The 23796-nt window shown below is 56.2% G+C and overlaps 1 protein-coding gene across 1 annotated transcript in view; it reads right to left on the bottom strand.

The window, feature by feature from the left end:
* PIEZO1 (piezo type mechanosensitive ion channel component 1) overlaps positions 1 to 23796 on the bottom strand; it is a 143104-nt gene that overhangs the window by 66698 nt on the left and 52610 nt on the right. Inside the window, exons 11-17 of the mRNA XM_040329671.1 lie at positions 20214 to 20390; positions 18555 to 18680; positions 16991 to 17191; positions 7972 to 8176; positions 7782 to 7886; positions 4877 to 5030; positions 458 to 701 (exon numbers count right to left, since the gene is read on the bottom strand). Of these exons, the coding sequence (XP_040185605.1) occupies positions 458 to 701; positions 4877 to 5030; positions 7782 to 7886; positions 7972 to 8176; positions 16991 to 17191; positions 18555 to 18680; positions 20214 to 20390 (1212 nt within the window). The remainder of the gene's footprint in view (positions 1 to 457; positions 702 to 4876; positions 5031 to 7781; positions 7887 to 7971; positions 8177 to 16990; positions 17192 to 18554; positions 18681 to 20213; positions 20391 to 23796) is intronic.

Raw genomic sequence — 23796 nt, forward strand, 5'->3', positions numbered from 1 at the left:
GCCCGCCCACTCAGCCTCTTTGCAGCCGCCCAGCTGGGCTGTCCCTGGAGCCCGCCCACTCAGCCTCTTTGCAGCCGCCCAGCTGGGCTGTCCATGGAGCCCGCAGCCGCCCACTCAGCCTCTTTGCAGCCGCCCAGCTGAGATTCGAGGAGTCAGGAAACACAGCAATGAGAACTTACAGTGAGAATTCCCGAGAGACATCCATTGGATGAGTCCCCCGAGATCCACCGATAAACCCGCATTCCGTGGATCGGCTCCATCCAGAGCAGACATGATAATTTCCAATACTTGTGTATCAGATTTCACACAGATCTATCACACGTGTAAGGGGGAGGAGGTCTCACCGATAAACCCGCATTCCGTGGATCGGCTCCATCCAGAGCAGACATGATTATTTCCAATACTTGTGTATCAGATTTCACACAGATCTATCACACGTGTAAGGGGGAGGTCTCACCGATAGAAGGTTCTTGGAGAGGATCACTGTGATGTTATAGATGATCAGACAGTCCCAGAGGACAAGCCTGGCCTTCAATGGCTTCTGTAGAAGAGCGGTGCCAGAGAGGAGGAGGTAGAAGCAGGACATCAGGTATCCCAGGCCAAAGACGCTGATCCTGGTGGCCCCCGTGATGAAGACAATGGTCAGGACAAACCAGAAGAGATAACGGAAGACCACAACCTTCAGCATGTCCAGATAAGATCTGCAAAGACAGACGCGTCAGATGAAGGCTGGAGAACCTAGGACTACACACAAAGATCGATCGATCGTCGCACACATGTAAAGCAACGCATGGCGAGGATTCAGTGAGCACTGCCAGTGTCTATGGATAACCACTAGAGGGAGCTCATCCCTGAATGTGTGGAGATAAGGGCCCAGATTCTCCTAGAATGGCGTATCTTTGCGGCGGCGTAACATATCCAATTTACGTTACGCCGCCGCAACTTACACGGGCAAGTGCTGTATTCTCAAAGCAGTTGCTCCTTAAGTTGCGGCGGCGTAGCGTAAATTGGCCGGCGTAAGCCCGCCTAATTCAAATGTGGAAGGGGGGGCGTGTTTTATGTTAAACTACTGTGACCCGACGTGATTGAGGTTTTTGCGGAACGGCGCATGCGCCGTCCGTGGAATTTCCCAGTGTGCATTTCTCCAAAGTACGCCGCAAGAACGTCATTGGTTTCGACGTGAACGTAAATGACGTCCAGCCCCATTCACGGACGACTTACGCAAACAACGTAAAAATTTCAAATTTCGTCACGGGAACGACGGCCATACTTAACATTGGCTGCGCCTCATATAGCAGGGGCAACTTTTTTTTTTTAAAGGTACATTTTTATTTTGAAATTTTTGTACATACAAAACAGACAATACAAGAAACACACATCCTAGGCGAACATCGCCCGGTACATCATTTTACAAAACTTTGGTAGCTGGTACACATTGAGCATTTTCATAAAAACGCACAGAGAAAGGTGGGAGAAAAACAACAGAATCGTTAATTTACTCACTTAGATCTATTCAACGGGCAGAGGTATCAGTCAAAGTTCAAGGAGCAGGAGGTATGGGGCAACGGGCAGAGGTATCAGTCAAAGTTCAAGGAGCAGGAGGTATGGGGCAACGGGCAGAGGTATCAGTCAAAGTTCAAGGAGCAGGAGGTATGGGGCAACGGGCAGAGGTATCAGTCAAAGTTCAAGGAGCAGGAGGTATGGGGCAACGGGCAGAGGTATCAGTCAAAGTTCAAGGAGCAGGAGGTATGGGGCAACGGGCAGAGGTATCAGTCAAAGTTCAAGGAGCAGGAGGTATGGGGCAACGGGCAGAGGTATCAGTCAAAGTTCAAGGAGCAGGAGGTATGGGGCAACGGGCAGAGGTATCAGTCAAAGTTCAAGGAGCAGGAGGTATGGTACAACGGGCAGAGGTATCAGTCAAAGTTCAAGGAGCAGGAGGTATGGGGCAACGGGCAGAGGTATCAGTCAAAGTTCAAGGAGCAGGAGGTATGGTGCAACGGGCAGAGGTATCAGTCAAAGTTCAAGGAGCAGGAGGTATGGGGCAACGGGCAGAGGTATCAGTCAAAGTTCAAGGAGCAGGAGGTATGGGGCAACGGGCAGAGGTATCAGTCAAAGTTCAAGGAGCAGGAGGTATGGTGCAACGGGCAGAGGTATCAGTCAAAGTTCAAGGAGCAGGAGGTATGGGGCAACGGGCAGAGGTATCAGTCAAAGTTCAAGGAGCAGGAGGTATGGTGCAACGGGCAGAGGTATCAGTCAAAGTTCAAGGAGCAGGAGGTATGGTACAACGGGCAGAGGTATCAGTCATCAGTTAAAGTCCAAGGAGCAGGAGGTATGGTGCAACGGGCAGAGGTATCAGTCAAAGTCCAAGGAGCAGGAGGTATGGTGCAACGGGCAGAGGTATCAGTCAGAGTCCAAGGAGCAGGAGGTATGGTACAACGGGCAGAGGTATCAGTCAGAGTTCAGGGAGCAGGAGGTATGGTGCAACGGGCAGAGGTATCAGTCAGAGTCCAAGGAGCAGGAGGTATGGTACAACGGGCAGAGGTATCAGTCAGAGTCCAAGGAGCAGGAGGTATGGTGCAACGGGCAGAGGTATCAGTCAAAGTTCAAGGAGCAGGAGGTATGGTGCAACGGGCAGAGGTATCAGTCAGAGTCCAAGGAGCAGGAGGTATGGGGCAACGGGCAGAGGTATCAGTCAAAGTTCAAGGAGCAGGAGGTATGGTGCAACGGGCAGAGGTATCAGTCAGAGTCCAAGGAGCAGGAGGTATGGTGCAACGGGCAGAGGTATCAGTCAGAGTTCAAGGAGCAGGAGGTATGGTGCAACGGGCAGAGGTATCAGTCAGAGTTCAAGGAGCAGGAGGTATGGTACAACGGGCAGAGGTATCAGTCAGAGTTCAGGGAGCAGGAGGTATGGTGCAACGGGCAGAGGTATCAGTCAAAGTCCAAGGAGCAGGAGGTATGGTGCAACGGGCAGAGGTATCAGTCAAAGTCCAAGGAGCAGGAGGTATGGTGCAACGGGCAGAGGTATCAGTCAAAGTCCAAGGAGCAGGAGGTATGGTGCAACGGGCAGAGGTATCAGTCAGAGTCCAAGGAGCAGGAGGTATGGTACAACGGGCAGAGGTATCAGTCAGAGTCCAAGGAGCAGGAGGTATGGTGCAACGGGCAGAGGTATCAGTCAAAGTTCAAGGAGCAGGAGGTATGGTGATCTCGGAATCAACCCAAGAGCCCCAGACCTTGAAGAATGGACACCCTCTGGCCTCATATGTCATCTTATACAGCGGTATAGCACGATTGATGGTGGTGAGCCAAAAGGTAATGGTGGGTAAGGTTGGAGACTTCCAGTGGAAGGTTATAGACTTCTTAGCATAGAACAGTACTATCCGCAGGAAGGTTTGCATATTCTTAGATATAGTCTCATCATCAATGTGGCCCAGTAAACACCTCAGAGGATTACATATATTGGGTATCTCAGTCAGCGAGCTAATGAAGGCCGTGACCTCCGACCAGAACTTCCTAATCGGAGCACACTCCCACATCATATGAAAGAACGTGCCATCGGCCGCGCCGCATCGGGAGCATAGCGCTGAGGGGATTCTGCTGAGTTTGAACAGTAAGCATGGTGTGAAGTAGGATCTATATAACAGTTTGGTCTGTATTACCTTGTCACGGGACGAAATGACAGAAGGGACCTGGAGGGGTAATACCTCCTGCCAGATCTCCTCCGTCAGTTCAGGGATGTCGGCTCTCCAGCTAGCAGCCGCTTTGCTCAGCCTTTGAGTCGTAGTGTGCAGGAGAGACCCATAATATGTGGAGACTAACTTGGTGTGCGAGGGGTCAGTTAGTAGTCGCTCCAGCCGAGAAAGCTGGATGACTATGTTACGAAGGCCAAACTGCGTTGCTGCAGTGTGGCGTATCTGTAGGTAAAGGAAGTAAGCCGTGCGTGGCAGATTATAGTCTCTACCAAATTCCTCAAAAGTACGAAGCACATTGCCTGAGAACAGATGTAAAATAGTTTTTACCCCCCTTTTCGACCAGTATCTCCCATCCGATCTACGGAAAAATTCCGGAAGGTTGGGATTCCCCCACAGTGGAGTGTTCGGTGAGTATGTATTACTGCTGGAGGGGACTTGCAATTTAGTGAGTTTAATAATCCGTAGAGTCATAGCTATAATACTCGTTCCCTCCCGCCCCCCAAGGGACATACGATGAATCAAATTTTGCAGGGATTCATAGGAGGTGAGGATGGCTGCCTCCAATGCAGTGGCTGCATTGTTGGCTTCGGGGTAAAACCACCAGTGTACGTGGGCCAATTGAGAGGCAATATAATACATTTGAAGGCAGGGGAGGGCCAATCCGAGGGGCAACTTTACACCAGGAAAAACCTAACGTAAACGTCGTAACTTTACTGCGTCGGCCGCGCGTACGTTCGCGAATTCGCGGATCTAGCTAATTTGCATACTCGACGTGGAAATCGATGGAAGCGCCACCTAGCGGGCAAAAAAAAAAATGCAGTTAAGATTCGACGGTGTAAGAGCCTTACGCCTGTCGGATCTAATGGATATCTATGCGTTCTAAGAACCAGGCGCATAGATACGACGGCGCTAGGCAGAGATACGACGGGCCAGATTAGGATTTACGATGGCGCACATTGCGTTGCGCCGTCGTAAGCCCTTTAAGAATCTGGGCCAAGGAATCAGCCGGGAATGAAACGCGTTTCTCTGATCCGATTTACATTGTAACGCCGAGTACAGCGCACCCTCTGAGCGCCGCTCCAAACCAGGAAGAACAGCCTAAAACAAGGCCGCCCCCATGAAGACAGAATATTTGTGTGACTGGCCCTTTAAAGCCTCAACAAAGATAAACGCCAGGGAAGTCTCACCGGCAGTTGATAAAGTTGGGCACCAGATTTGGCCGCTTGCCGGGGAACTCGATTTGTCCCGTATTCTCTCCAGCCACCGTGTACCATTCTTCTTTCTTCTCATTCACAAACACCTTCCATTGTTGTGACGCACACAGAAGCAGGAGGAAGTCATCTGAAGGGAAAACAATCTGCAGCGTTAGTAATGGGGATGAGCGTCTAATTTATGATTTACTGCTGCTCAGGGGCTCTGGGCTTCAGCAAAATGGCCGCCTGCAGCAAGAAATAACAGGAGCAACGCTGGAGGCAAATTACAGCTGAATTATTAATGTGGAATGTTCCTTACTAAAGAACGTTATCCCGGGTAGAGTTCCACTTTAACTTCCACTAGCTTTGGAAAGGTCAATAGGAAAGGGAAAAGATGAGTTATCTTCCTGCTAAACCAACCGCCAAGACCCACCGACCGCCAAGACCCACCGACCGCCAGGACCCCCCGACCGCCAAGACCCACCGACCGCCAAGACCCCACCGACCGCCAAGACCCACCGACCGCCAAGACCCACCGACCGCCAGGACCCCCCGACCGCCAGGACCCACCGACCGCCAAGACCCACCGACCGCCAAGACCCACCGACCGCCAAGGCCCACCGACCGCCAAGACCCCACCGACCGCCAAGACCCGCCGACCGCCAAGACCCCCCGACCGCCAAGACCCACCGACCGCCAAGACCCCCCGACCGCCAAGACCCACCGACCGCCAAGACCCACCGACCGCCAAGACCCACCGACCGCCAGGACCCACCGACCGCCAAGACCCCACCGACCGCCAAGACCCACCGACCGCCAAGACCCCCCGACCGCCAAGACCCACCGACCGCCAAGACCCACCGACCGCCAAGACCCACCGACCGCCAAGACCCACCGACCGCCAAGACCCCACCGACCGCCAAGACCCACCGACCGCCAAGACCCCCCGACCGCCAAGACCCACCGACCGCCAAGACCCACCGACCGCCAAGACCCCCCGACCGCCAAGACCCACCGACCGCCAAGACCCACCGACCGCCAAGACCCCACCGACCGCCAAGACCCGCCGACCGCCAAGACCCGCCGACCGCCAAGACCCACCGACCGCCAAGACCCCCCGACCGCCAAGACCCACCGACCGCCAAGACCCCCCGACCGCCAAGACCCACCGACCGCCAAGACCCACCGACCGCCAAGACCCACCGACCGCCAGGACCCACCGACCGCCAAGACCCCACCGACCGCCAAGACCCACCGACCGCCAAGACCCCCCGACCGCCAAGACCCACCGACCGCCAAGACCCACCGACCGCCAAGACCCACCGACCGCCAGGACCCACCGACCGCCAAGACCCCACCGACCGCCAAGACCCACCGACCGCCAAGACCCCCCGACCGCCAAGACCCACCGACCGCCAAGACCCACCGACCGCCAAGACCCCCCGACCGCCAAGACCCACCGACCGCCAAGACCCACCGACCGCCAAGACCCCACCGACCGCCAAGACCCGCCGACCGCCAAGACCCGCCGACCGCCAAGACCCACCGACCGCCAAGACCCCCCGACCGCCAAGACCCACCGACCGCCAAGACCCGCCGACCGCCAAGACCCACCGACCGCCAAGACCCACCGACCGCCAGGGCCCACTGACCACCAAGACCCCCCGACCGCCAAGACCCACCGACCGCCAAGACCCCCCGACCGCCAAGACCCACCGACCGCCAAGACCCGCCGACCGCCAAGACCCACCGACCGCCAAGACCCACCGACCGCCAAGACCCCACCGACCGCCAAGACCCACCGACCGCCAAGACCCCACCGACCGCCAAGACCCCACCGACCGCCAAGACCCCACCGACCGCCAAGACCCGCCGACCGCCAAGACCCGCCGACCGCCAGGACCCCCCGACCGCCAGGACCCACCGACCGCCAAGACCCCCCGACCGCCAAGACCCACCGACCGCCAAGACCCACCGACCGCCAAGACCCACCGACCGCCAGGACCCACCGACCGCCAAGACCCCACCGACCGCCAAGACCCACCGACCGCCAAGACCCCCCGACCGCCAAGACCCACCGACCGCCAAGACCCACCGACCGCCAAGACCCCCCGACCGCCAAGACCCACCGACCGCCAAGACCCACCGACCGCCAAGACCCCACCGACCGCCAAGACCCGCCGACCGCCAAGACCCGCCGACCGCCAAGACCCACCGACCGCCAAGACCCACCGACCGCCAAGACCCCCCGACCGCCAAGACCCACCGACCGCCAAGACCCGCCGACCGCCAAGACCCACCGACCGCCAAGACCCACCGACCGCCAGGGCCCACTGACCACCAAGACCCCCCGACCGCCAAGACCCACCGACCGCCAAGACCCCCCGACCGCCAAGACCCACCGACCGCCAAGACCCGCCGACCGCCAAGACCCACCGACCGCCAAGACCCCACCGACCGCCAAGACCCACCGACCGCCAAGACCCCACCGACCGCCAAGACCCCACCGACCGCCAAGACCCCACCGACCGCCAAGACCCGCCGACCGCCAAGACCCGCCGACCGCCAGGACCCCCCGACCGCCAGGACCCACCGACCGCCAAGACCCCCCGACCGCCAAGACCCCACCGACCGCCAAGACCCCACCGACCGCCAAGACCCCACCGACCGCCAGGACCCACCGACCGCCAAGACCCGCCGACCGCCAGGACCCCCCGACCGCCAAGACCCCACCGACCGCCAGACCCACCGACCACCAACCATGAGGGCCCACCGATCACCAGGCCCACAAGCAAAGTTTTGGTCCAGATTCAGGGAACAAAGGGGAGGCTTGGGGATTGAAGACAATGAAAAGCACTTCCTGTAAAGAATCGATCACCTTGGCCCCCGGGACACTTACAAATGAGGACGTCGGCTTTGGGAGGAGTGAAGAAGTCGGGCAGATACATCCATTTTATTAGAGCCGAATTGACGGGAACCATCTTGTCCCACCTCCAGGGGTATTCTGTCATTGAGGAACAGAGACACACAGAGTCACCAACATGTCAACGATCGTCACTTCAACAAAGATCGGCACAGAGAAGACTCACCTATACAGAGCACCGGCGGCATTCCCAGACACAGCAAGTACTGCAAGAGGAGGAAGAACACCAGAAAGACGCAATACTTGGGCCACAAGGACGCGATCTTCTCCCTCCGACGGCGAGTCAGAATCACAATCAGCCAACAACCATGAAAGATCACCATGAAGTTCATTCGCTGGCCAATCACGTTTACCGTCAGCAGGAAGCAAATCTGAAGTGAGAAAAGAGGGATGGGATTGTATGAAGTACTAATGAGAGGGACCAATCCGAACACATGAAATCGAGTATAGGAGAGGGCAGAGGAGAGGGCAGAGGAGAGGGGACAGGAGAGGGCAGAGGAGAGGGCAGAGGAGACGACACAGGAGAGAACACAGGAGAGGGCAGAGGAGAGGGCAGAGGAGAGGGCAGAGGAGAGGGGACAGGAGAGGGCAGAGGAGAGGGCAGAGGAGAGGGCAGAGGAGACGACACAGGAGAGAACACAGGAGAGGGCAGAGGAGAGGGCAGAGGAGAGGGGACAGGAGAGGGCAGAGGAGAGGGGACAGGAGAGAACACAGGAGAGGGCAGAGGAGACGGCAGAGGAGAGGGGACAGGAGAGGACACAGGAGAGAACACAGGAGAGGGCAGAGGAGACAGCAGAGGAGACGACACAGGAGAGGGCAGAGGAGAGGGCAAAGGAGAGGGCAGAGGAGAGGGCAGAGGAGACAGCAGAGGAGAGGGCAGAGGAGAGGGCAGAGGAGACGACACAGGAGAGAACACAGGAGAGGGCAGAGGAGAGGGCAGAGGAGAGGGCAGAGGAGAGGGGACAGGAGAGGGCAGAGGAGAGGGCACAGGAGAGGGCAGAGGAGAGGGGACAGGAGGGGACAGGAGAGGGCAGAGGAGAGGGGACAGGAGAGGGCACAGGAGAGGGGACAGGAGAGGGCACAGGAGAGGGCAGAGGAGAGGGGACAGGAGGGGACAGGAGAGGGCAGAGGAGAGGGGACAGGAGAGGGCAGAGGAGACGACACAGGAGAGGGCAGAGGAGAGGGGACAGGAGGGGACAGGAGAGGGCAGAGGAGAGGGGACAGGAGAGGGCAGAGGAGAGGGCAGAGGAGACAGCAGAGGAGACGACACAGGAGAGGGCAGAGGAGAGGGCAGAGGAGAGGGCAGAGGAGACACAATAGGGGAAGGTATCCAGGCCACTTCTCATACACCCGGGTTTAGTACGGGTCACACTTCTCATACACCCGGGTTTAGTACGGGTCACACTTCTCATACACCCGGGTTTAGTACGGGTCACACTTCTCATACACCCGGGTTTAGTACGGGTCACACTTCTCATACACCCGGGTTTAGTACGGGTCACACTTCCCTTACACCCGGGTTTAGTACGGGTCACACTTCTCATACACCCGGGTTTAGTACGGGTCACACTTCCCTTACACCCGGGTTTAGTACGGGTCACACTTCCCTTACACCCGGGTTTAGTACGGGTCACACTTCTCATACACCCGGGTTTAGTACGGGTCACACTTCTCATACACCCGGGTTTAGTACGGGTCACACTTCTCATACACCCGGGTTTAGTACGGGTCACACTTCCCTTACACCCGGGTTTAGTACGGGTCACACTTCTCATACACCCGGGTTTAGTACGGGTCACACTTCTCATACACCCGGGTTTAGTACAGGTCACACTTCTCATACACCCGGGTTTAGTACGGGTCACACTTCTCATACACCCGGGTTTAGTACGGGTCACACTTCTCATACACCCGGGTTTAGTACGGGTCACACTTCTCATACACCCGGGTTTAGTACGGGTCACACTTCTCATACACCCGGGTTTAGTACGGGTCACACTTCCCTTACACCCGGGTTTAGTACGGGTCACACTTCCCTTACACCCGGGTTTAGTACGGGTCACACTTCTCATACACCCGGGTTTAGTACGGGTCACACTTCCCTTACACCCGGGTTTAGTACGGGTCACACTTCTCATACACCCGGGTTTAGTACGGGTCACACTTCTCATACACCCGGGTTTAGTACGGGTCACACTTCCCATACACCCGGGTTTAGTACGGGTCACACTTCCCTTACACCCGGGTTTAGTACGGGTCACACTTCCCTTACACCCGGGTTTAGTACGGGTCACACTTCCCTTACACCCGGGTTTAGTACGGGTCACACTTCTCATACACCCGGGTTTAGTACGGGTCACACTTCCCTTACACCCGGGTTTAGTACGGGTCACACTTCCCTTACACCCGGGTTTAGTACGGGTCACACTTCTCATACACCCGGGTTTAGTACGGGTCACACTTCCCTTACACCCGGGTTTAGTACGGGTCACACTTCTCATACACCCGGGTTTAGTACGGGTCACACTTCCCTTACACCCGGGTTTAGTACGGGTCACACTTCTCATACACCCGGGTTTAGTACGGGTCACACTTCTCATACACCCGGGTTTAGTACGGGTCACACTTCCCTTACACCCGGGTTTAGTACGGGTCACACTTCCCTTACACCCGGGTTTAGTACGGGTCACACTTCTCATACACCCGGGTTTAGTACGGGTCACACTTCTCATACACCCGGGTTTAGTACGGGTCACACTTCCCTTACACCCGGGTTTAGTACGGGTCACACTTCCCTTACACCCGGGTTTAGTACGGGTGTCATGGTCTTACCTCTCTCCTGTCTCCTTCGTTTGACATGTGCTGGCGGCCATCTTGGTTTCTAGGTCTCTTGTAGCCTCCCACCCTGCGGCTCCTCCTTCCCACTGGGAGGAGCTGGATACCTGGCTCACATATATATATATAGGAGGTCTGTGACTTCAGTTCCTTGCTTGGTCCTCCTGTGTGCACATGCTTCTAAGACTGCTGCTGCTTCTGGTTCTGATCCTGGCTTCGTCTGACTTCCCTGCTGGTTCCTGATCCTGGCTTCGTCTGACTTCCCTGCTGGTTCCTGATCCTGGCTTCGTCTGACTACCCTTCTGGTTCCTGATCCTGGCTTCGTCTGACTTCCCTGCTGGTTCCTGATCCTGGCTTCGTCTGACTTCCCTGCTGGTTCCTGATCCTGGCTTCGTCTGACTACCCTTCTGGTTCCTGATCCTGGCTTCGTCTGACTACCCTTCTGGTTCCTGACCTCTGGTTTTACCATCCGTTGGACTTTTGCTTTAATGCTTGATATTCAATAAAGCCTTCTTATTTTCACTTATCTCTTGTTGTACGTCTGGTTCATGGTTCCGTAACATTAGGACCAAGCCATGAATTTTGACGGTACAGAGCCATCCTCGCTACCCACGCTGGTTGCCAGACTTGATCAGCTGGAGTCCCTGTTGGGTCAGTTCGCCGTGGCGTTGCAAACCCTGCATGAACGCACGGCTCATGTCGCTCCCGTTGCCGATGGGTCGGTTGTCGCTCCTGGGCCCGCTCCTACTGCCGCTCCGGTTGTTGCGCCAGAGTCTACCCCGACACCTGTTGTTGCGCCTGCGGTGTTTCGGGGTATGTCCGGTTCTGCCCCCCTTCCACAACGATTTGGGGGAGAGCCAACTCAGTGCCGAGGTTTCCTTAACCAAGTGGGCATTTATTTCGAGTTGCTGCCACATGCCTTTCCCACTGAGAGATCAAAGGTGGGGTTCTTGATCTCGCTGCTCTCGGACAAGGCCTTGGCCTGGGCCAGCCCCTTATGGGAGAACAACAATCCGGTGGTTGCCGAGTTTTCCGGTTTTGTTGCTTCTCTTCGGAAGGTATTCGATGTGCCGGCTCGCGCCGCCTCTGCTGCGAAGCTCCTTATGTCCGTCAGACAGGGTTCACGATCCGTAGCCGAATACGCCATTGAGTTTCGTACCCTGGCAGCAGAGGTAGGTTGGAATAATGAGGCTCTGGTCGCTGCTTTCTCTCATGGTCTCTCGGATGCCTTGAAGGATGAGGTTGCAGCTAAGGACCTACCAGTGGAGCTCGAGGCTCTTATTTCTTTCCTGATTTTGATTGATACCAGACTCAGGGAGAGACCTTCCTTTAAGGAGAGCCTGCGGAGGCCTCCTAACAGTTTGGCGCCTACTTTTGCTGTCCCACCCGTGCCTCCCTCTCCTCCCACGCCTCCTGGTGTTGACTTGTCTGGGGGTGAACCCATGCAGCTGGGGTTTGCTCGCCTGTCCGAGGGGGAGAGGGTACTCCGGAGACGCGAGGGCCGATGCATGTACTGTGGTCTCGGTGGGCATTTTCGGTTGGCATGTCCGAACCGTCCGGGAAACGCTCGCACCTGAGATCCTGTCGGGGGCAGATCTTGGGTGGAGTCTCCTCGTCCCCGGTTTCCCGTGTTGATAAACCACTGATCACTGTTGTCCTCTCCTGGGTCGGGGGCTCGGTGACGACCCAGGCGTTGGTGGACTCTGGTGCTGGTGGTTTTTTCATTGATAGTGAGTTCGCTGCCGCCAATTCCATTCCTCTACAGGCTCGAGGTTCCCCGCTGGCTCTAGAGGCGATAGACGGCAGACCCCTCCAGCCGTCACACGTGACTCATGAGACCCTTCCAGTGGGGATAGCCATTGGTGTCGCTCACAGAGAGTCGGTCTGCTTCCAAGTTATTTCGTCTCCACACTACTCGGTGGTCTTGGGGTACCCCTGGCTCCAGAAGCATAATCCGACTTTCGACTGGAGATCGGCCGAGATCCTCTCATGGTCACCACAGTGTGGGGCTAAGTGCATCCATGGGCCTGTCAAGTTGCTGTGTACTTCCTCGGACTCTCTGTTGCCTCCTGAATACGAGGAGTACCGGGATGTATTCGATAAGGTACGCGCAGTTGCCCTACCTCCGCACCGCCCCTATGATTGTGCCATAGAGTTACAACCTGGTGCCGTTCCTCCTCGCGGCAGGGTCTATCCACTGTCGGTTGCGGAGAATGAGGCCATGGAGGAGTACGTGATGGAGGCGCTGTTCCGTGGTCACATTCGCAAATCCTCGTCCCCGGCAGGGGCTGGATTTTTCTTTGTGAAAAAGAAGGGCGGTGAGTTGAGGCCTTGCATCGATTACAGGGGTCTCAATCGCATCACGATCAAGAACGCTTACCCGATACCCTTGATTTCAGAGCTGTTCGATCGCCTGAAAGGGGCCACGGTCTTTACCAAACTCGACCTGAGGGCGGCATATAACCTGGTAAGGATCAAGGCGGGCGATGAGTGGAAGACCGCGTTTAACACCAGGACCGGTCATTATGAATCCTTGGTTATGCCCTTTGGGTTGTGCAATGCGCCCGCAGTCTTTCAGGAATTCATCAACGATGTTTTCCGTGACCTGTTGCAGCAGTGTGTGGTGGTCTATTTGGATGACATCTTGGTATATTCTGAATCCATGGAGGCCCACATTCTGGATGTCAAACGAGTGTTGCAACGGTTACGAGAGAACAAGCTGTTCGGTAAGCTTGAGAAATGCGAATTTCACCGATCCCAGGTAACCTTCTTAGGTTACATCATTTCCGCTGAGGGGTTCTCCATGGATCCTGAGAAGGTCTCGGCTGTCTTACAGTGGCCCCAGCCCAGTGGTCTTCGTTCCCTGCAGCACTTTTTGGGCTTCGCCAATTATTATCGGAAGTTCATCAGGGACTTTTCCATGCTGGCCAAGCCTCTCACGGATCTGACCAGGAAGGGCAGTAATTCCCAGGTCTGGCCGCTCGAGGCCATCCGAGCTTTTGAGGCCCTAAAGTCCGCCTTTGTGTCGGCTCCGATTCTGTCGCATCCCAACCCTGGGTTGCCCTTTGTCCTCGAGGTGGACGCGTCTGAGACGGGAGTAGGCGCTCTTCTGTCTCAGCGTAGAACACCAGAGGGTCCTCTGCTTCCTTGTGGGTTTTACTCCCGGAAACTGTCTCCCGCGGAATGCAACTATCAGATTGGTGACAGGGAGTTATTGGCCATCATGCAGGCCCTTAAAGAATGGAGGCACTTGCTCGAGGGCTCGGTGGTTCCGGTTCTCATCCTGACGGACCACAAGAATCTGACCTACCTTTCTGAGGCCAAGAGATTGACACCACGTCAGGCCAGATGGGCTCTGTTCCTGTCACGTTTTAATTACGTGGTCTCCTACCTACCCGGTTCCAAGAACATCAGGGCGGATGCCTTATCACGGCAGTACTCCGAGCTGTCCAGGGAGGAATCGATTCCGACTTCGGTCATACCTCCGAATCAGATCCTGGCCGCCATTCGCACCAGCCTGACCTCTCCCCTGGGTGAGCAGATTTTGGCGGCTCAATCTGGTGCTCCCTCTGGGACACCCAACGGCAGATGTTTTGTGCCTGAGGAGTTGCGCACTCGGTTGTTGCGAACCTACCATAACTCCAAGACCGCGGGGCATCCTGGTAAGAATCAGCTGTCCTGGGCTGTTTCACGTCTGTTCTGGTGGCCTTCCCTACGTTCCGACATCGCCGCATATGTAGCGGCATGCTCCGTTTGTGCCCAGAGTAAGTCCCCTCGGCACCTTCCGTTGGGCCTGCTGCAACCCATAGCCACCGGGGAGCGCCCATGGTCACACCTGGGGATGGATTTCATCGTGGACCTCCCTGCATCCCGAGGCCATACGGTCATTCTCATGATTGTGGATCGGTTTTCCAAAATGTGCCACTGTGTTCCTCTCAAGAAGTTACCCTCTGCACAAGAGTTGGCCACGATTTTTGCTAGGGAGGTCTTCCGGTTGCACGGTTTGCCCAAGGAGATTGTGTCGGATCGGGGGAGTCAGTTTGTGTCCAGGTTCTGGCGCGCCTTTTGCTCCCAGTTGGGGATTCATCTCTCCTTCTCCTCGGCCTACCACCCTCAGTCCAATGGGGCCGCAGAACGATCCAATCAGGCCTTGGAGCAATTCCTTCGTTGCTATGTCTCCGACCACCAAGACAACTGGGTTGACCTCCTGCCTTGGGCTGAGTTTGCCAGGAACACGGCGGTGAACTCTTCCTCTGGGACGTCTCCCTTCATGGCCAATTATGGGTTCCAACCTGCCGTGTTACCGGAGGCATTCTCTCCCCAGGATATTCCAGCTGTGGAGGATCACCTTTCCGTCCTACGTGCTTCTTGGGTACAGATCCAGAAGTCCCTTGAGGTCTCTGCGCAACGCCAGAAACTCCAGGCTGATCGCAGACGAGCGCCTGCTCCTTCCTACCAGGTCGGAGACCGTGTATGGTTGTCCACCCGCAACCTCAACCTTCGAGTGCCCACTCCCAAGCTGGCTCCTCGCTTTGTTGGTCCCTTCCGAGTGCTTCGCAGGGTAAACCCGGTAGCCTATGCCCTTGCGCTTCCACCTGGCATGCGGATCTCCAACGTGTTTCATGTCTCCCTGTTGAAGCCACTGGTGTGCAATCGCTTCACTTCCTCGGTTCCTCGGCCTCGTCCGGTCCAAGTGGGCAATCACGAGGAGTATGAGGTGAGCAATATCCTGGACTCACGCCTGGTCCGCGGTCGGGTGCAGTTTTTGGTCCACTGGCGTGGTTATGGTCCTGAGGAGCGTTCCTGGGTTCCCTCCGCAGATGTCCATGCTCCTGCCTTGCTCCGAGCCTTCCACGCACGCTTCCCTCAGAAACCGTTTTTTGCACCGCGGAGGAGGGGCCCTTGAGGGGGAGGTACTGTCATGGTCTTACCTCTCTCCTGTCTCCTTCGTTTGACATGTGCTGGCGGCCATCTTGGTTTCTAGGTCTCTTGTAGCCTCCCACCCTGCGGCTCCTCCTTCCCACTGGGAGGAGCTGGATGCCTGGCTCATATATATAGGAGTTCTGTGGCTTCAGTTCCTTGCTTGGTCCTCCTGTGTTCACATGCTTCTAAGACTGCTGCTGCTTCTGGTTCTGATCCTGGCTTCGTCTGACTTCCCTGCTGGTTCCTGATCCTGGCTTCGTCTGACTTCCCTGCTGGTTCCTGATCCTGGCTTCGTCTGACTTCCCTGCTGGTTCCTGACCTCTGGTTTTACCATCCGTTGGACTTTTGCTTTACAGCTTGATTTTCAATAAAGCCTTCTTATTTTCACTTATCTCTTGTTGTACGTCTGGTTCATGGTTCCGTAACAACGGGTCACACTTCTCATACACCCGGGTTTAGTACGGGTCACACTTCCCTTACACCCGGGTTTAGTACGGGTCACACTTCCCTTACACCCGGGTTTAGTACGGGTCACGCTTCCCTTACACCCGGGTTTAGTACAGGTCACACTTCTCATACACCCGGGTTTAGTACGGGTCACACTTCTCATACACCCGGGTTTAGTACGGGTCACACTTCCCTTACACCCGGGTTTAGTACGGGTCACACTTCTCATACACCCGGGTTTAGTACGGGTCACACTTCTCATACACCCGGGTTTAGTACGGGTCACACTTCTCATACACCCGGGTTTAGTACGGGTCACACTTCCCATACACCCGGGTTTAGTACGGGTCACACTTCTCATACACCCGGGTTTAGTACGGGTCACACTTCTCATACACCCGGGTTTAGTACGGGTCACACTTCCCATACACCCGGGTTTAGTACGGGTCACACTTCTCATACACCCGGGTTTAGTACGGGTCACACTTCTCATACACCCGGGTTTAGTACGGGTCACACTTCCCTTACACCCGGGTTTAGTACGGGTCACACTTCCCATACACCCGGGTTTAGTACGGGTCACACTTCTCATACACCCGGGTTTAGTACGGGTCACACTTCCCTTACACCCGGGTTTAGTACGGGTCACACTTCTCATACACCCGGGTTTAGTACGGGTCACACTTCTCATACACCCGGGTTTAGTACGGGTCACACTTCTCATACACCCGGGTTTAGTACGGGTCACACTTCCCTTACACCCGGGTTTAGTACGGGTCACACTTCCCTTACACCCGGGTTTAGTACGGGTCACACTTCCCTTACACCCAGGTTTAGTACGGGTCACACTTCCCTTACACCCGGGTTTAGTACGGGTGACACTTCTCATACACCCGGGTTTAGTACGGGTCACACTTCTCATACACCCGGGTTTAGTACGGGTCACACTTCCCTTACACCCGGATCCTCCCGGAACTCACCTCCAGACCGAACTTGTAGAAGAAATAGTTGATAAAATACTTGATGCAGTTGAGAAGTCCGTCATCCAGGTGTTGCCGCCAAACCTCCGGGAAGACGGTGAAATTGCGCGGTACCTCCAGCTGGTGGCGCTTGCGGTAGAACGTCTGGTGACGGTAAACGATCGCTTCAAATACCAGCAGAACCAGAACCTGAAGGTGATTCTGAAGGGACACAAAATAGAAAATGTCCGAGAAATCAGCGTGACCCCCAATATTACACAACCCCCTTCCTGTCACCTGATTGGTACAATTCACTAAACTCCGCCCAATGCGATGTGAGAAGATCCAGTGTACTGGGGGGACATTTTTTTAGGGCCGCCCCACACCCTGCTGGTCCCAACCCCCTGCTTCTAGGTATGGGGGGACACCCCCCAACTTCTTTAAGAGAAAGTCACCCCTCACAACCTGAGTATGACAGCGACAGCCTGAAATCCACAATCGCTTTGTAAAGAAATAGAAATGAAACGCGTCGCCTGGAAATAGGAATAAGATCTAGAAATAAATTCCATTGATCCGCATGGAGAGTCCGGGAGTTATTATAATAATATATTCAGTCCGGAGATCATCAGAATGATAACAAGCCTGGGTAGACACCCTGTAGCCCAACGCGTTTCTTGGCTTCTTGACAGTCATCGGGGGTAGGGCGCTCCTCTTTCTCAGTCAGCAGTTATTTCTGATATTTCCTTTCCATTTATTAATAGAAATCTTATTTACGTGACTCTTTAGTAAAGAGGAGCGCCCTACCCCTGATGACTGTCAAGAAGCCAAGAAACGCGTTGGGCTACAGGGTGTCTACCCAGGCTTGTTATCATTCTGAATTCGAATATTCTCCCATATCTGGACTTGTATCATGTGATCTGTGAATTATTATTATCAATATTCTATTAATCATTCTGATGATCTCCGGACTAAATATATTATTATAATAAATCCCGGACTCTCCATGCGGATCAATGGAATTTATTTCTATATCTTATTCCTATTTACAGGCGACGCGTTTCATTTAAAATCCCATTTCTTCTGATAATCCCGCCCTCACTGCCCAAGTGGCCAATCCCTGGGGCCCAAGGTTAGTCATATGAGAAGTGGAGGTGGGTGGGATTATCGGCCTTCTGGTTCCTCCACCGCCCCCCAAGTTACTATTGTATGTTCTTGTGACTCGGGGTCAGCGGGAGAAACCCCCGAAACGCGGTGGAGACACAGATGAGTGTCAGCGATTCCTCATCATAGCCGTGTTTGGTGGCAGAAGGAGAAACTTCCTCCAACTTCTATACAAGGAACGCGTTTCGCTTGATTGTAGTGACTTTTGGCGTTTTATTTTCAGGGGTGTGTTTACTTTATCATACAAAAGACAAATCACTTGAATGAATAATCTGAAGAGAATATGAAATCTCATTCTCTATAATAATAAAATAATCCCTGGCGATCCCGCCATGAGGGGAACTTCCTGTGATGGGGTGAGAAGGGTGATATTGTTAGACTCGCCATTCATTATTAGAAAATACAATAGGGGGCGCCGGAGTACCTGAATGTACCCCAAGTTGGGGTGACCTTTGCGGATTCCAAACCAGTTGGCGGGATCAATGGGCGAGCGATACAACGCCGAGTTCTGGATCTCTTCCTCCAGGAGGTTGGTGCCATTGGGGAGAGGCTGAAAAATAATAATGTCAGTTATTCGATAATCGAGCCAATCACAGACCGCGCTACAACCAAGACACAGACACAGCGCGGCGCCCAGTCCTGTGCTACGGATCGGGTGCAGCTGATCACAGATTGTCTACAGAGCCAATCACAGCTGATCACAGATCGGGGTACAGAGCCAATCACAGATCGGGTACAGAGCCAATCACAGCTGATCACAGATCGGGGTACAGAGCCAATCACAGATCGGGTACAGAGCCAATCACAGCTGATCACAGATCGGGGTACAGAGCCAATCACAGATCGGGGTACAGAGCCAATCACAGCTGATCACATGTGAATAGAGTTGCCGGTTATCGGCATTCCTTTCCTCACGCTGTGTCTGTGGGAGGAAAGGAGAGCAGTTTACGGACAAGCCTTTCAGTTCATCCAGTGCCCAGATTATCAGTGCCGTCTCATCAGTGCCCAGATTATCAGTGCCGTCTCATTAGTGCCCAGATTATCAGTGCCGTCTCATCAGTGCCCAGATTATCAGTGCCGTCTCATCAGTGCCCAGATTATCAGTCCTGTCTCATCAGTGCCCAGATTATCAGTGCCGTCTCATCAGTGCCCAGATTATCAGTCCCGTCTCATCAGTGCCCAGATTATCAGTGCCGTCTCATCAGTGCCCAGATTATCAGTGCCATCTCATCAGTGCCCAGATTATCAGTGCCGCCTCATCAGTGCCCAGATTATCAGTGCCATCTCATCAGTGCCCAGATTATCAGTGCCGTCTCATCAGTGCCCAGATTATCAGTGCCGCCTCATCAGTGCCCAGATTATCAGTGCCGTCTCATCAGTGCCCAGATTATCAGTGCCGCCTCATCAGTGCCCAGATTATCAGTGCCGTCTCATCAGTGCCCAGATTATCAGTGCCGCCTCATCAGTGCCCAGATTATCAGTGCCGTCTCATCAGTGCCCAGATTATCAGTGCCGCCTCATCAGTGCCCAGATTATCAGTGCCGTCTCATCAGTGCCCAGATTATCAGTGCCGCCTCATCAGTGCCCAGATTATCAGTGCCGCCTCATCAGTGCCCAGATTATCAGTGCCGTCTCATCAGTGCCCAGATTATCAGTCCTGTCTCATCAGTGCCCAGATTATCAGTGCCGTCTCATCAGTGCCCAGATTATCAGTCCTGTCTCATCAGTGCCCAGATTATCAGTGCCGCCTCATCAGTGCCCAGATTATCAGTGCCCAGATTATCAGTGCCGCCTCAGAGGGTTGAAGGAGGTTATCTGGGAGCTGCCAGATCATTCTCTATGGGGCATACAGGTGAAAAACAAGGCCTAGCGATGGCAGCTGAAGACATGTGTATGGTGGGCAGAGTACAAGAGGGGGGCGCCCATCAAGTGTACAAAACATTCCCGAGAACTCGTTAATCAGCAAAGGTGACCCGTCTAATGTACGAGGAATAAAGCACAGATCCAGTCTGCACACCTGTGGAGAGTTTCTGCTTCAGCAACCAATCAGATTCCTCCATTTTCTATCCCCCTTGGGACTCACCTGAGTGCAGTTGATGGAGTAGTCCTCGGGCTCCACGATAGTCAGCTGATATAACATCTTACAGACGATTATAATGGAGGTCCAGATGGTACAAAGACTGGACGCCATGTGCTGGAAGCGGGAAAACGGGACGGCGAACGCCCAGAGAATGACGAAGAGGAAATTCATCACAGAAACCTGAAGAGAAAAGAGTGACGTCATAAATGTTCATCCCCTCGGGGGAGGGGCCTGGCGGAACGTAGAGAAGAGGAAGGAGCTTCAATGATATTCTCTCCAATGAAGACATTTCAGAAGTCGTCCCCTCCCCCCAGAGGACAGAAAATGAAGATTTCTGACTTTCCACACAACAAACGTAGAAAAAATAATTATATATGCAAAATACCACGAAATGCCAGGACCTGGATCTCCTGCTGGTGGCGCTGTGCTTCCCTGGCATAGGCTTGTAGTTCCGCTGTCCACCATCAGGTGTCTCCCAGCAGTACCCAGTAACCCGTCTCCACCTGCTGCCGGCTGCTGGGAGGGTATTGAGTTCCTCCTCTTTCATTTCACGACGCTTCAGTGTTTTGCCTGCTAGCCGGATACTGCTTGCTAAATTCTCCTGACCTTGCTCCTGACCCTTCCCCTGACCCTTCTCCTGACCTTGCTCCTGACCCTTCCCCTGACCTTGCTCCTGACCCTTCCCCTGACCTTGCTCCTGACCCTTCCCCTGACCTTGCTCCTGACCCTTCCCCTGACCTTGCTCCTGACCCTTCCCCTGACATATATACTGTATACCATACCGACGCGTTTTATAGCGCCACCATGCTGCTTCCTCCGGAACTTGCGGAGGATAAATCTGAAGGAATACACAGTGACTGTCCCCAAACCTCTTCATAGTAAATCTTCGCTCCCATGTGTGCGGAGGAGGGGATGAAATAAGAGATCTTTCCTTGTCAATGGATCTCAATCACCCAGAAAACACAAAGTGGGGGGAGCCCCCCCCAGAGCTCTATGCATCGTCCCTTAGGAGCCCCCCCCCAGAGCTCTATGCATCGTCCCTTAGGTGCCCCCTCCCCCCAGAGCTCTATGTATCGTCCCTCAGGAGCCCCCCCCCCCCAGAGCTCCATGCATCGTCCCTCAGGAACCCCCTCCCCCCCAGAGCTCCATGCATCGTCCCTCAGGAGCCCCCCCCCCCCCCAGAGCTCCATGCATCGTCCCTCAGGAGCCCCCCCCCAGAGCTCCATGCATCGTCCCTTAGGAGCCCCCCCTCCCCAGAGCTCTATGCATCGTCCCTCAGGAGCCCCCCCCCCAGAGCTCCATGCATCGTCCCTCCGGAGCCCCCCCCCCCCCCCAGAGCTCCATGCATCGTCCCTCAGGAGCCCCCCCCAGAGCTCCATGCATCGTCCCTTAGGAGCCCCCCCCCCCAGAGCTCCATGCATCGTCCCTTAGGAGCCCCCCCTCCCAGAGCTCCATGCATCGTCCCTTAGGAGCCCCCCCCCCCCAGAGCTCCATGCATCGTCCCTCAGGAGCCCCCCCCCCCCAGAGCTCCATGCATCGTCCCTCAGGAGCCCCCCCCCAGAGCTCTATGCATCGTCCCTTAGGAGCCCCCCCCCCCAGAGCTCTATGCATCGTCCCTCAGGAGCCCCCTCCCCCCCAGAGCTCCATGCAACGTCCCTCAGGAACCCCCTCCCCCCCCAGAGCTCCATGCATCGTCCCTCAGGAGCCTCCCCCCCAGAGCTCCATGCATCGTCCCTCAGGAACCCCCCCCCCAGAGCTCCATGCATCGTCCCTCAGGAGCCCCCCCCCCAGAGCTCCATGCATCGTCCCTCAGGAGCCCCCCCCCCCAGAGCTCCATGCATCGTCCCTCAGGAGCCCCCTCCCCCCCAGAGCTCCATGCATCGTCCCTCAGGAGCCCCCCCTCCCCAGAGCTCTATGCATCGTCCCTTAGGAGCCCCCCCCCAGAGCTCCATGCATCGTCCCTCAGAAGCCCCCCCCCAGAGCTCTATGCATCGTCCCTCAGGAACCCCCCCCCCAGAGCTCCATGCATCGTCCCTCAGGAACCCCCCCCCAGAGCTCCATGCATCGTCCCTCAGGAACCCCCCCCCCAGAGCTCCATGCATCGTCCCTCAGGAACCCCCCCCCCCCAGAGCTCCATGCATCGTCCCTCAGGAGCCCCCCCCCAGAGCTCCATGCATCGTCCCTTAGGAGCCCCCCCTCCCCAGAGCTCTATGCATCGTCCCTCAGGAGCCCCCCCCCCAGAGCTCCATGCATCGTCCCTCAGGAGCCCCCCCCCCCCCCCAGAGCTCCATGCATCGTCCCTCGGGAGCCCCCCCCAGAGCTCCATGCATCGTCCCTTAGGAGCCCCCCCCCCCAGAGCTCCATGCATCGTCCCTTAGGAGCCCCCCCCCCCCAGAGCTCCATGCATCGTCCCTCAGGAGCCCCCCCCCCCCCCAGAGCTCCATGCATCGTCCCTCAGGCGCCCCCCCCCAGAGCTCTATGCATCGTCCCTTAGGAGCCCCCCCCCCAGAGCTCTATGCATCGTCCCTCAGGAGCCCCCTCCCCCCCAGAGCTCCATGCAACGTCCCTCAGGAACCCCCTCCCCCCCAGAGCTCCATGCATCGTCCCTCAGGAGCCTCCCCCCCAGAGCTCCATGCATCGTCCCTCAGGAACCCCCCCCCCAGAGCTCCATGCATCGTCCCTCAGGAGCCCCCCCCCCAGAGCTCCATGCATCGTCCCTCAGGAGCCCCCCCCCCCAGAGCTCCATGCATCGTCCCTCAGGAGCCCCCTCCCCCCCAGAGCTCCATGCATCGTCCCTCAGGAGCCCCCCCTCCCCAGAGCTCTATGCATCGTCCCTTAGGAGCCCCCCCCCAGAGCTCCATGCATCGTCCCTCAGAAGCCCCCCCCCAGAGCTCTATGCATCGTCCCTCAGGAACCCCCCCCCCAGAGCTCCATGCATCGTCCCTCAGGAACCCCCCCCCAGAGCTCCATGCATCGTCCCTCAGGAACCCCCCCCCCCAGAGCTCCATGCATCGTCCCTCAGGAACCCCCCCCCCCAGAGCTCCATGCATCGTCCCTCAGGAGCCCCCCCCCCCAGAGCTCCATGCATCATCCCTCAGGAGCCCCCTCCCCCCCAGAGCTCTATGCATCGTCCCTCAGGAGCCCCCTCCCCCCAGAGCTCTATGCATCGTCCCTCAGGAACCCCCCCCAGAGCTCCATGCATCGTCCCTTAGGTGCCCCCCCCCCAGAGCTCCATGCATCGTCCCTCAGGAACCCCCCCCCCAGAGCTCCATGCATCGTCCCTCAGGAGCCCCCCCCCCCAGAGCTCTATGCATCATCCCTCAGGAGCCCCCCCCCAGAGCTCTATGCATCGTCCCTCAGGAGCCCCCCCCCCAGAGCTCCATGCATCGTCCCTCAGGAGCCCCCCCCCCCCCAGAGCTCTCTGCATCATCCCTCAGGGGCCCCCCCCCAGAGCTCTATGCATCATCCCTCAGGAGCCCCCTCCCCCCCAGAGCTCTATGCATCGTCCCTCAGGAGCCCCCCCCAGAGCTCTATGCATCGTCCCTTAGGAGCCCCCCCCCCAGAGCTCCATGCATCGTCCCTCAGG

This window comes from Rana temporaria, chromosome 11, assembly GCF_905171775.1.
Source record: "Rana temporaria chromosome 11, aRanTem1.1, whole genome shotgun sequence".
In the NCBI taxonomy this organism is placed as follows: Eukaryota; Metazoa; Chordata; class Amphibia; order Anura; family Ranidae; genus Rana; species Rana temporaria.